The 12,846-nt window shown below is 52.8% G+C and overlaps 1 protein-coding gene and 1 long non-coding RNA gene across 2 annotated transcripts in view; one reads left to right on the forward strand and one right to left on the reverse strand.

The window, feature by feature from the left end:
• SLC16A2 (solute carrier family 16 member 2) overlaps window positions 1-12,846 on the reverse strand; it is a 35,521-nt gene that overhangs the window by 4,623 nt on the left and 18,052 nt on the right. The window contains exons 2-3 of the mRNA XM_064427211.1: window positions 4,480-4,624; window positions 177-639 (exon numbers count right to left, since the gene is read on the reverse strand). Coding sequence (XP_064283281.1) covers window positions 177-639; window positions 4,480-4,624 — 608 coding nt within the window. The remainder of the gene's footprint in view (window positions 1-176; window positions 640-4,479; window positions 4,625-12,846) is intronic.
• LOC135304608 (uncharacterized) lies at window positions 637-3,397 on the forward strand. The gene is made up of 2 exons (XR_010365913.1): window positions 637-948; window positions 1,368-3,397. It is a non-coding gene; the product is annotated as an uncharacterized LOC135304608 (long non-coding RNA).

Below are 12,846 nucleotides of genomic sequence, written 5' to 3' on the forward strand. Positions count from 1 at the left end.
AGAGGACACAGAGAGGACACACAGAACCATATCTATCACAATTCCTGTTTAAAGGATGTGAAGCAGTTTCTTGGCTTCAAGGCTTTTGTGCCTCTGCCCATTTCCACCTTCCCACCTCTTCCTCACTCTGGGCAAAGGGACCTCCCTCCCCTTCCAGCCCCAGCCACGGCTCTTACCAGGTTCATGTAAGGTACGAGGTATCCCAGGACAGCAGTAGCGATCCCAAAGGCCCAAATCCGATAGGTCTTTCTCCGGAAAACCCTCAGGTTGAAATACTTGCGGGTCTGGGCCCAGCACTGCTGCCTCATGCTCCGGCTGCCCATCTTGTCGTGCCCGTCGTGCTGAGAGTCACAAGAAGGCGTCAGGATGGGCCGGTAGGTCATGGACAAGAAGATCTGGATGAGCATTAAGGCACTGAGTACTTGGAAAGTGTGTGCCAGCCCAATGGCACCCCCGACCATCTTCAGGAAGAAGGGGAGCGGCACGGAGATGAGGCAGCTGCCCCCGGCCACGATGCCGTTGGCCAGGCCCAGGCGGCGCTTGAAGTAGTGGCCGAGGATGACCAGCGAGGGCTGGAAGGCAAAGGAGCTGCCACAGCCAAAGAGGATCCCATATGTGAAATAACGGACTTCCAGGGACCTGGAATGACACACGTGGGAGTGGGGATGTGAGGCAGAGGTGAGGGAGCCTCCTCCCCCATGGTGCTGCAAAGGCCGAGGTGCTGTCACATGCCGCAGGTACTGCACAGACTGTCCTCGAGGAGCTTATCCCCCCACCAAAACCAGGATAATCCTCACCTAACAGCTGGCACATAAAGTCTGCAGCAAAATGAAGTGGAGCTGGGAAGTGCTTTCTGCCACCAGGAGAAGGCAGCAGCCAACCTGGCCTCCTTGGGAAGCTGACCTTACTTCAATGGATATTAAATTACAGCAAACAAGATTTTCTAAGGTAGGGAGGGTGGGATATTTTTAGCTAGAATTCCTTTTAATTTTTCCACTGAAAGGATTAACTGAAAACATTCTCCACCCAGTGTTTGGAAGCAGAAGGCACCAACCCTGCTGGTTATTAGGCACGCAGCAAGGAAGTGTGGTGTTTCTGCCCAGGCTCCAGGCTGGTTAATTAAGTTCTTCTTCCTTAAGCTCTTCTGGGAGCTTTAATTAGACAGTTAATAGATCTCATCTGTACCTTACATTGGTGGCTGCACTCAAAGAGGGAGTGAAGTGGCTGCTCTACAGAGCAGATGGAGAGTGCTGAAAGCTCTTGGAAGGAGCTGCCTCCAAATTTCCAGCCCAATTTTCCCAACAGAGGCAGCTGACAAAGGAGCCTGGATTTAAGCAGTACAAACAACCTGTTGTGTTTCTTTCCAGATGAAGGAATTTTTTTCTTCATTCCCATGCAATCCATCCAGCTGCAGAGGTCTGCCATGGGATACTGCCTGGGAGGAAAGTGTGAGGAAAACCTTTGGGCAGCTCAGGGTCTTGTACAAGCAGAGTCTGTGCTCCAATCCTCGGACAAGACTGAGTGCTGCTCCCAAAGCAAGTGAGGAGACAGCAGCCCACGTCTCCCAGAGCAGCTGGAAGCTGGGAAAACCTTTACAAGCACATCATGCCTTCCATTACACGCTCATCCCTCCAGCCTGCCAAGCAGAAAGCAGAACCCGGCTGCTGTGCCTGGCGGCGCCGAGACAAATGACCATCATGAAAGGCAATTTCCATCCACTCCAGAGCAAAACCACATCAGAAGCCCCTTCTGTGGGAGCCAGGCAAGCAGCTGGGCCGTGCCCGACCTCCCACGCACCAGCCTGGCCTGGTCACAGCAGCCCTGGCACCACAGCTCAGCTGACGTGTCGGGTAAGTGGAGGCAATGCCACAGCTCCCATCTGCTCCCCAGTGATGCTCAGACACCCCTGCATGAGCAGAGGCTTCTTTCAGCCATGAGCTGCAAAAAAAAGAGAGCCAGGATTTCCTAGCCTGCTTATTGGGAATCAGCCAGCAGCTGTCTGGTGGGAAGGGTGGCATTGTCCCCTTGGATTGTGAGGTTGCCAATGGATAATTGTTTCTCCTGGGACAAGGAGGCCTCCCTCCTGCTTCCAGCTCTCAGTGGGAGCAGCCCTGGTTCATCCTTGCTGGCAGAAGTTTGGGGGATCCCTCTGTGCAGGAGTAACCTGCAGAAACTGTGGAGGGGACGGAGAAGCAGATGAAATTGTGGAGGGGAAGGAGAAGCAGATGAAAAGGGGCCCAACTCTCCCTACAGAGCACTTAGTGCAGAGGAGGAGGGCTGGGAGGGCACTGGGGGCATGTGCAGACAGCCCTGCTGAGCTGGCCACCATCTCCCATTCCCCATGCTAAACCAACCCCCTTACACTGGAGGGAAGCTAAAGACTTAACTGGGATTTCTCTTGTTGGGAGCACACAAGGTGGCTTGAGATGGTTATGAGTGCAGGAGACACCTCAGAGCAAGGCAGCAGAGAGGAAAAGCCTTGCATTGGACCCCATCCAGCCTTCCCCAGAGCTTTGCTTTTCAGCACATTTGGTTTCTTTAGTGGTCTTCATACAAAATTCCCAATATTTTGAGAGAAGAGGCACTGATCTGGGTGCTGGGGTGCTGCCACACAGTCTTGGTGGCTCAGGGGGCTTTTGGAGCAGCTCAGTGCAGTGCTGGGAACTGCTGCTCCTCCATTTGGACAAAATAAACGCATTTTAGAGAAACTAGGAGATAAAGGGGGTGAGTTTTGATCCAGCTCTGCCTGAGCCCACCAAAGCCAGGCTGTGTCCCTCTGCACCAGTGCTTGTATCACAGGGGAACGACCTCCAGCTGCGGTGGAGGGACTTGGCAGGAGGGACCAAAAAAAAGCTTCTCCATTGTTCAGGGAGAGCTGGAGCCACAAGCCCCGAATTTCAGGAGCAGCCTTCACCATCCGGGTGGAGCGCTGCCAAATCCCACAGCCTCCCTGCTCTTCCCCGGCCCCGCGCGCGGCTCTGCCGGCGCAGCTTCCCTCGCCGTGGTCCAGCTGCAGAGGGGCTCCTTTCTCCCTTAAAAGGCAGCCAGAGGAATGTGGCCCGAGAGTGAGAGGCAGGAAATGGGGATTTCAGTCCTGTAGCTCTCCTGGAAATGATATTCCTCTCTGCCTGCACGGTTTGATTTTTTTTCTTTTTTTGGAAGCCCAACACAGCAAGCACCTGGCAGCGGTGTGGTCCCACGAGCCCTTTTTCTTTGCACAAACATTTTAAAATAGAGGCGGCAAAAAAGTCCAAGTTTTGTTGATTGGAAGGAAAGCAGGATTATATGGGAAGCTCCTGTGATCTGCATGCCAGGGCACAGCTTCCTGCAGGACCCACTGCACCTTTTGCCATTATCTTTGGAAACAGAAAGGGTGGCACTTGAGGAGGAACCTGCAGATGCCAGTTCCTTCCCAAGATGGTTTTGGCAACCCAAAAATCCCATCTGCAATTAGCCACGGTCCTGGGGGGTTTTCCTGGGGATCAGAACTGATCCCCACTCCAGGCATGATGGGGGGATCCCACAGATGAGGACTTGGGGATCCAGGGAAGCAGGGCTGGGACGAGCACAAGGGTCTCACTGACCAGGAGGAGCACAGCACAGGCAAGTTTCCCTCTGGAAAACTGGTGTGTATTTGCTTTAAAAACCCACTCCTTGAAGCATTTTAATTAAAACAATATTGATTTTAACTGAAATCCAACCCAAAGCAATGTTTTTATTCAGAAAAGTGGGGCAAATGCTGCTTTGGAGGTGTCTCCATGGAGTCTCTGAGACTGTGTTTAATAAGTGCCACATAAATTACCCCAGAGGTGACCTCTTTTTGCTCCCACAACGATGCCAACCCTGATTTCTGGGCTGGAAAGACACACAAGGTACACCTGCCATTGGCCAGTGCCTGCCAGCAGAAATTCATGGCATGGGATCAGGCATGGAAAACAAGGAGCAGCAGTGGCCCTGCGCTGCCGCAGACACACGAGCCAGGGCAGGAACACCACAAACCTCTCCAAACCCCGTCTGCCTTCCCCTCCCCGTCTGCCCTGCACAGAAACTCCCTCTTAGGCGCAATCCACCAAATATTATTTTAAGCATTAATTTACTTTCAGCACCAAATGTGAAAATGGTTGCAAAGGAGAATGGTTTGCTCTGTGAGTGCCTCTCTGGAGCTGCCCGCGAGAGGTACACCAACCTCTCCTGCTGTTTTAAGGATCAAATGAGGGACCTGAGTGCTGAAATCCCAGAAAATACAGTCCCTTGCTTGGGTAAAATTCACTCTTTTTTTACCTAAGGACACGAGGGTCAGTTTGGAGGGGAACAGGCCGAGCACACGTGGGCTGTAGGGATGCCAGGACATCTCTCATGCAGATGGGCACCACCTGCTTTGCCCCCAGAGACAGAAGCAAAGTGTTGGAAGGGGGATTGCAGGGAACAGGGAGGAAGAGGAGCTCCCCAAGGAGCTGGGTGTGCCCAACACAGCCTTACTTGGTGAAGGAGCTGGAGAGGAGCCCGATGAAGGCGATGGTAGCTCCCATGGCCGCCGTGGTCCTGCAGCCGATCCGGTCCGTGAAGATGCTGACGATGGGAGAGCAGAAAAAAATCATTCCCATGGCCAGGGAGCCGACCCATGCTGGGGAGAGAGAGCAGAAAGGTGATGGTCAGGGTGGGACACCCAACAGGGGCACGGGGAATCAGCCAGGGACCAAGCGCAGCTTTGGAGGTGTCTTGGCAGAGAGGCAGCCCCATCACACAGTTAATTAGCTGTGTTAAGTGCTGTTAATTAACAGTGCAACTCATAAATGACACAGAGAGCTGGTGGCACTGCAGACGGGGCACGATGATGGAGTATGGACAGGTTTTCCTGGCATTCCTCTCTGCTGGGTTACTGTGTCCCAGGGAAGGCACCAAATTTCAATGCTCTTTCCAAACAACCAAACAACCTCCACTGACAGCACTTCCATCAGGAATCTCCACAGCCAAAAGCCCCCTGAGCTCCCCAGCTTTGGCCAGGGAGAGGTTCCTGTCCTGATCCCCAGGGAGCACCTCACCCACCCCTCCCTCACTCCCCAGGGTCAGCACTCCTCGCCTGTCCCTCTCCCCACGGTCAGTGAGGATTCCTCGTTGCAGCTGAGCTGATGGAGACACATGTTTACCCCAGGTTAAATTCCACCCCTGACCTTGCCAGGCAATGCCCAAGTGGGACCATCATGCCCTGTCTCCTTCCAGCCCACTGTGGAGAAAACCACTGTCTGTCTGTCTGTCTTTTTTCCAGAAATGTTAATTATTCACAGATTTTTTTTTTCTTTTTCAGCCCATCATGGAATTGTTAAGGTTAGAAAAGCCTTTTAAGATCCTCAAGTCCAACCATTCCCCCAGCACTGCCAAGCCCAGCACTAACCCATGTTCCCAAGTGCCACATCCACAGGGTTTTTCATTCCCTGCAGGGACAATGATTCCATCGCTGCCCTGAGCAGCCTGTGCCAGTGCTTGACCAGCCTTTTAGTGAAGAAATTTTTCCTAATATCGAACCTAAACCTCTCGTGGCACAACTTGAGGCCATTTCTTTTTGTCCACCATCTTCTCCCTGCCCCCCACCTTCTCCTTTTAATGGTTTGTGTGACCATTTTGGGGAGGCAACGCAGGATTTCAAGAAAAGAAATGTGGTAAGAAAAAGAATTTCTAAGGAGAAGTAAGAGGTCCCCTGGGTGGTGTGTGGGGCAGAGTGGGATGGACAGAGGGACAAGGGGCTCCCAGCCCTACCTGGCACCAAAGTGGGGGGACCTCCTGGAGCATCTCCAAGCTCCAGGTGCTGGCTCTGGTTTGCCAAACACAGCCCCAGGACATGTGGTCCTTTTACCTTTTTTTATCCCTTTTTTAGGTTTGGTTTGGTTTTCTTTTGCACCCAGGCCAAAGGCTCTGCAAACCTTTTCATCACATCCCTGCATAAAAACACCCTCATAGTCCTTCCAGAGCTGTGAGATCTTCAAAAAATAGCCAGGTCCCTATTAAAAGCAAATCCCAGCTATAGAACAGCCTCTCCAACCTCTGCCTCTCACAAAAGGACCACACAAAGAAGCCCTCCCCAGGCTGGGAAGAGCTGACCCTTCCAAATTAATTATAAGTTCACAAGCACCCAATTTACTTCAAAATCTTCCTTAATAAATGCAGAGTGGAGCAATAAAATGAAAAGCAAGGGCTGAGCAGGAACCTCGTGGGACCGGCTGGACTCTCGTCTCAACTCCAGGCAAAAAGACGGGAGAGGGGAAGGGAGAGGACCCCCCTCTCCAGCTGATTTTCTTGGTTCTGAACACAAGGCACAGTGTAACGAAAGTCCCTCTAATAGGATTAGGTGGCACGGAGCCAAAGAGCCGTCCAAAACAGCTCCGAGAGGGGGAGAGGGGTGGGAGCCACGCCAAGATGGGAAAGGCTCGTTAAATTGGATAATATACTTCCAGAAATGTTCCTTCTACTCCAGCCAAGGCAGTAAAACGTTAGATGGCCCCGTCATGTTTGAAGTTTGTTATTTTTGGAAATTACTTTAAGAAACGCGGAAATAAAAGCATAAAGCGGAGTATTAAATTTAAAGGGCCAGATTCGGATCTTAATAACCCGGGGGTTTACATGCAAATAGGCAGGATCAATCTCTGGCCCCAAAAATGCACACTCACCTGCAGAGATCAAAGCAAACCCAGAGCAGGAGGTTCAGCAACAGGCGCTTAAAAGTTCCTCCAGCTCTGGGTTTGTAAAAAGGAGATATCTCTCAATTAAAATTGGTAAACACACCAAAAAAAAAGAAAAAAAAAAAAGAAAAAAAAAGAGTCCTGTGGCAAATTGCTCTACCTTAGAGAAAGGGCTTACCACAAGCAATGAATAAAAATAGGCTTGGGGAAGAACATCCAGTTAAAATTAGTAAGAACAATAGCCTCACTTCCAGAGCGGGGTTTTGTCTTCCCAGCGCTTCCCAGCGAAGCCCCGGGAAGCCGGGAGGGCAGGGCCAGCTCCAGCGCTGGGAGGAAACCTCGGCAAAATCTGGGGGCAGCTCAAACCCGCCTCGGTGCCGGCTCCATCCCGGCTGATTCACACCAAACACCCCCGCAGGAGGGGAGGAGGCGAGGTTTCCCCCCTGCTTTATCCCTGTGATCTCCAGTCACCTGGGCTAGGCAAGGATGGAGGGAGGTGATGGCAGAAAAGCACAGGTTGGGAAAGAAATGGAGCTCAGGGGAAGGCTAGACCCAGTCCCACCCCTTTGGGCATAGCTCTTGGATCAGCTCCAGGGAAAGAAGGGTTTATTTTGGGCAGTCTGTGGTGGTGAAGTATCTCCTGGACTTTGCTGGGTGCGAAGGGCAGAGGCAGCCATTCCTCCAGTGGAAACCAGGCAGGGCTCAGCACCTTCCCTCCTACAGCTTCTCCAACGCTGGAGGAGTTACCCCTTGTTTTAAAGCCACAGTGGAAAAAAGGGGGGGAATTTCTGCTCCTGATTTCCAGAGGGTTTGGATGGGATGGTTAATTCCCAGCCTGGCCACACCTCCCACCCTCTGTGGCTGATAAGCTGGGTGAGATATGGAAACACACAGACAAGCCCCCACATGAGGCACAGAGTCTTATCAAGCACATCCTAAAAGAAGCTATGGAGAGAATCCAGCTGAGGATGGGGCTGGAAGAAGCTCAGGAGCTGCCAGAACTTTGACTGAGATCGGGTTAAGACTTGATTGTGTTTTAGGGTGCTGTGAGTCCAACCAGCTCGGGGGAGCACCAGCTGAAGGGGCTGGTTTTGGAGCTGGGGGCCATGGGGGGACCTGGCTGGTGGCAGGGGTGTCTGACAAAAACAACTTGACAGATGACATGCAAGAGATGTCTTGACAGAAACAAAACATGCTTCAGAAACCGTATTTCTAGATTAAGAAAACCACAAAAGGCATGAAAGCACTCTGCTTTTGGTGAGGGGAAATGCACATGACTTCTGATTTGGGGGTTGCTGACACGAGAGGTGACTCAAGGTGTGTTGTCTGTCCCTGACAGCCACCTCTCTGCTGACTTCATTTGGCACTGAGGGTTCCATCGAGCCAAGACCTGTCCATCCCTCCCTGCTCCCACCACAGCCCCTCCTGAAGGGATTGAAGGAGCTGAGGAGCCAGGACCTCGCCAGGGCACACCCCCTGCCCCAGGGGGCTGGGGGACAGCACCAGGCCCAGCTGCCACCCCAGCTCAAGCCACCTACAGAGCTGGTGGAACGTCCCTGGTGGTCCTAGGGATGCTCTGGGCCAGGGGAAGAGCTCAGTGTGGGGCTGGTGCTGCTTTGCTGGAGCAGAGTTGTTGACCAAGGAGAACATTCCACCAGCAGCTCTCACACAAGGGGAAAGCTCCAGCTAAAGCTCCACAAGTTCGTCCTTCCCACCTTGACACAACAAAGGCTGCCAAGCTGGTGGCCCGTGGCTGATCCAAAGCAATGTGGCCTCAGCATGGACAGGGAATGCAGTGGTTGAAGTTCTCCAAGGGGAACGGTGATTCAGTGGTCTAAGAGATCACAGAATCATAAAACCAGAAGGGTTGGGGTTGGAAGGGACCTTAAAGATCATCCAGTTCTACCCCATGCCATGGGTAGGGACACCTTCCAGTATCCCAGGGTGCTCCAAGTCCCATCTAACCTGGCCTTGGCCACTTCCAGCTGTTGCAGTAGCATGGCCAGGATGATCCATCCCCCCAGCACCACCCACCCCGGGTTCAGGACAGAGGGAAAACTGGTGAGGTGCCCCATTTGCCCACCAACCCATTTGCCCAACAGCACCAAGCTGTGTCCATAGTGGAGGAGGGACCAGGAATGCTTTGGTCACCTTCTCCTCCTCCTACCAGAGGGTGACAAAGCTCCTGGGGACGCTGAGGCAGAGGAGGGGAGTTGGGGGGGCTCAGCTCCCCCTGCAGTGGGGCTGGTGATGCTGAGGGGTCCCTGAGGGCTGTGAGCACCATGTTTGCGTGTTCATGGTGGGCAGGGACCCCAGGGTCAGTCCAGGTGGTCCCACCTGGATACCAGACCAACTTTCTTTCTAGCAGGACCATCCAACAGGATGACAAACTTCCCCTGTTTCTGGCATTTTCCTAAGCAGAAAAAGGTTTTTGAGAGCAGAGCAAGGTAGGAGCCGGAAGAAAATCTCACCACTCTGAGATGCAGATCCAAACCCCGCTGGTATTTAGCTCATTGTTCCAAAAAACATCATTAAAAAATCAGACTGCGGCACTTGAAGCCAAACCTATTTGTTCCTTTAAAAGCAAACCTCCAGGGAGAGAGGAGGAAGGGACGTCGCTCTCAGCTGTGCTTCCCCGCTGACCCAAATACCCCGGGCTGGAGGGATCAAGGGCCAGGAGGTGAGCTCAGATCCGCCGCTGGAGGAAGTGTCTTCCCTCGCTTCCCGCGGCTTCTCCCGCTCGCGCCGCGCAGCTGGGACAGGGGACGGGGACAAGATGCACACACGGTCACCTTCCCCAGGCACCTGGCATTTCTCAGAGGAGAGATGAGGCAGCCAAAGGTAATCCACCTCTCCTAGAAGAAATAAATCACTTTTTGACTCGTTCCAGGCACAGGGAAGCTCTGCTGCTGTGACAAGCCTCATCATGCGCCTTCGCAGCCCTCCCCAGCCCTACTGCCTCGATTTTGGGGTGCCCTGGGAGCCCAGGCAGCCTCGTGGCCCTCCCCAGGTGGAGGCTGTGGGGGAGCAGGCGGCTGTGCCCCCCTCGGCAGGGCTCCCGCGGCACATCTGGAGTGAAACCCAGGCAGCTGTTTCATCTCGTGCCCTTGGAGAGCCATTTGCGTCATCCCCCTGTGCTCTCAAAGCGAAGCCTGAACCGCTCCCAGCGCCTCAGCCCCATGTGCTCAACACCCCCTGCGGGCTGAGCCGGTCCCAGGGATGAATGGTCAAGGCTTAAATAAAGGCAGATGCAAAAGTCAGAGCTGAGGAAGCCACCACGATGCACGGTGGGATGGGAAACTGAGCTGGAGAGCAGCAAAATGGAGCTGAGGAGTTGGAAACTGAAGCTGGGGAACCCCAAGTTGAAGCTGGGGAGCAGAAACTGAACCTGGAGAGCACCAAACTGAAGCTGAGCAGCACCAAAATGGCCCAAAAGGAAATTGTGGAGTCCCAAGCCGAAGAGCCTCAAACCAAAGCTGGGGAATTCCAAACAAAACCTGAGGAACACCAAACTGAACCTGGAGACCACCAAATTGAGATCCACAAACCAAAGTTGTGAAGCCCTAAACCGAAGCTGGGGAACATCAAACTGAACCTGGGGAGAACAAAACTGAGACTGAGGAGCAGCAAACTGAACGTGAGGAGCACCAAACCAGCACCAGGACACACCAAACTGATGCTGAGGAGCCTCAAAATGATGCTGAGAAATCCCAAACCAAAGCTGGGGAGCACCAAACCAAGCCTGAGAAGCACCAAACCAAAGCTGTGGAGCCCCAAACTGAGGAACCCCAAACCAAGGCTGGGGAACCCCAAACTGATGCTGAAGAACCCCAAACCAAGGCTGAAGAACCCCAAACCAAGGCTGAAGAGCACCAAAGTGAAGCCAGACTTCTCTGGGAGCTGGTGGTGGCAGGGCATTGTGGTGGCAGCCACCGTGCATCACGTGCAGCTCAAAGCCAGCTAAACTCATTAATTGTATAGCAAGCCCTGCTTGGTACCATACCCTAAAGCTTCAGAACAAAGTCCTCCTTTATCAGGTTTGGCTGACTTCTCCCCCCCACCCCCACCCCCCCTCTTTTGAAAACAATTCCACAACAGCCTGAAAATTGGAATAAATGGAATTATTCAGAGGAATTATTCAAGGCCAGGTCTGGCTAAAGACCCTTTCAGTGCCCTGTTCATGGTGGTTTTAGGAGAGAGTAAGGAAATAGGTGAATGTTGTAGAAATGGAAGCTCCTGTCATTGTGCCATGATCCCATGGTCATGGATAAGGCAACACCTTCTCAGAGATCAGACCCAGCAAGTGCCAATCCAGTCTTTGCCACAGGGGAGTCTTAAAACACTAATTTTGAACTGGTTCAGGAGCACAGAGCACGGGAGCAGAGCAGGCTGGGAATGTAGTTTGCTTTAAAAACCCCACCACACCTCTCCTGATTGTGTCTCTCTGCCTCTCCTCTCCCTCAAGGATGCAGGGGACTTTTAAGAGACGATGTCCAGGCCACCTCCCGTAACCACTAAGTGACAGATCTCAGCTTATGTGAGAGAAAAGGCCCAAAATGAGCTGCCCTGTGGCCACCCTAAGTAGAGATGGAGACAAATCTGTGGTTTCTCTTGGCAAGCAGCAGGCACGGAGTGTTTGCCTGGGGTTCCTGTGCTCAACATCCCAGAGCAACTCAGTCCCAGCCACATTTTACATCCATTTCATTCCAAACCCATAAAACTCAGCCCTGGCTAGAGCAAAATGGTGTTAGAGCTGGTTTCTGGGCTGCATCACATCCTCCCCATCCACAGCCTCAGCCTTGCAGGCTCCAGAGCTGGTCCAGAAATGCAAATTCTTGTGAAATTCGTCCAAAAGCAACAAGGCAGCATGTGCTCTGCAGCTGAAACCCACCATGTGCCCAGGCGGGAGTTTTCTTCCCAGCACTCCACTCCACAGGCCAGGAAGGTTTTTCTTCTCTGCGTCGCCTCTGGCTTGCAATTTTTGAGGGATGATTCACCTACCACACACTGAAGTTACCCAACAAACAGGAGCTGCAGCTCCTCAACATGGGCCACGTCCCATCCAGACATCTTTCCATGACCTACACACCCAAGGAGGCCAAGGATCCTGTTACTCCAAGCTCTCCTGATGTTGTGTGAGTCCGAGGGATGTTGGCTTGGACCCTGTTTGCCCATGTCCCATCTCCCTGAGTGAGAGCCCAGGACTGTCCTGGAGTTCTGCTGCTGGGCAGAACCAGTGCCCTCCCTCAGCTCCTGCCCAAACGAACTGGCAAAGGCTCCTTAGCACTGGGGGGGGAAATACAAATCCTGGGGACGAGCATCTCCCCCCTCGACTGTGCTGTCAAACGCCTCGCCAGCCCCTGGCTGCGTTTTCATCCAGCAATTTTACAAAAAACAGAAAAGTTCCATTTTAATTGGTGAAAATTCCCTCCTCCCACCCGCGGAGCACCAATCTGTAATTAGCCTTTCATGTAAAACGATGTTTATTCCTGACGGAGTTTATCTTGGCACAAACACGCGCTCTGAAATGTGCACACATTTGAAGACTCAAACCCTGCATTTAATTCTCTATCTGCTTGTTAATGCTCATTGTTCCCAAGCCCCTTTTCAAAACACACCCACAGGGAGAAGAAAGTATTTTTTATATATATACATAAAAACCTCCCTCCAGCATCAGGACACCAGTGGCGAGCACGGCACCGGCCCAGGGTCCAGTTGCTCTCCCAAACACGCGGTGCCAAGAGCAGACCTCCTGACTTTATCCATCTTCCCCTTTCTTTAACACAGGTTTTTCTCCCCAGCTGTGATGCCCCTCAATGTTCCCCCTGCAATACAACTGAAGGATGGGAGCCTGAAGTGGGAGGATGGCAAAAGCGTTTTGGAGAGCCCATCAACAGCAGCCAGCTCTGTTTTGGAGAGCCTGCCCTCACCAGTGCAAGCCAGAACCCAAGCCTCATGATTCCTGGGCTCAATGCAGAGTGATTTGGGAGTTACACTCTCCCAAATCTCCTAACACAGCAGCCCCCAGGAGCTCCCAGCTGGGACTGGGTGACCAAAGCAGATCAGACCCTTCTCCTCTGTCCAGCTCTGGGTGCAGATGGCAGTGAGAGCCCAACAGGGGATCCTGAGTGGCTGCCACTGGCTGCCCCAGGGTCTCCCACTTCCTACAGGG

This window comes from Passer domesticus, chromosome 7, assembly GCF_036417665.1.
Source record: "Passer domesticus isolate bPasDom1 chromosome 7, bPasDom1.hap1, whole genome shotgun sequence".
Taxonomy (NCBI): Eukaryota; Metazoa; Chordata; class Aves; order Passeriformes; family Passeridae; genus Passer; species Passer domesticus.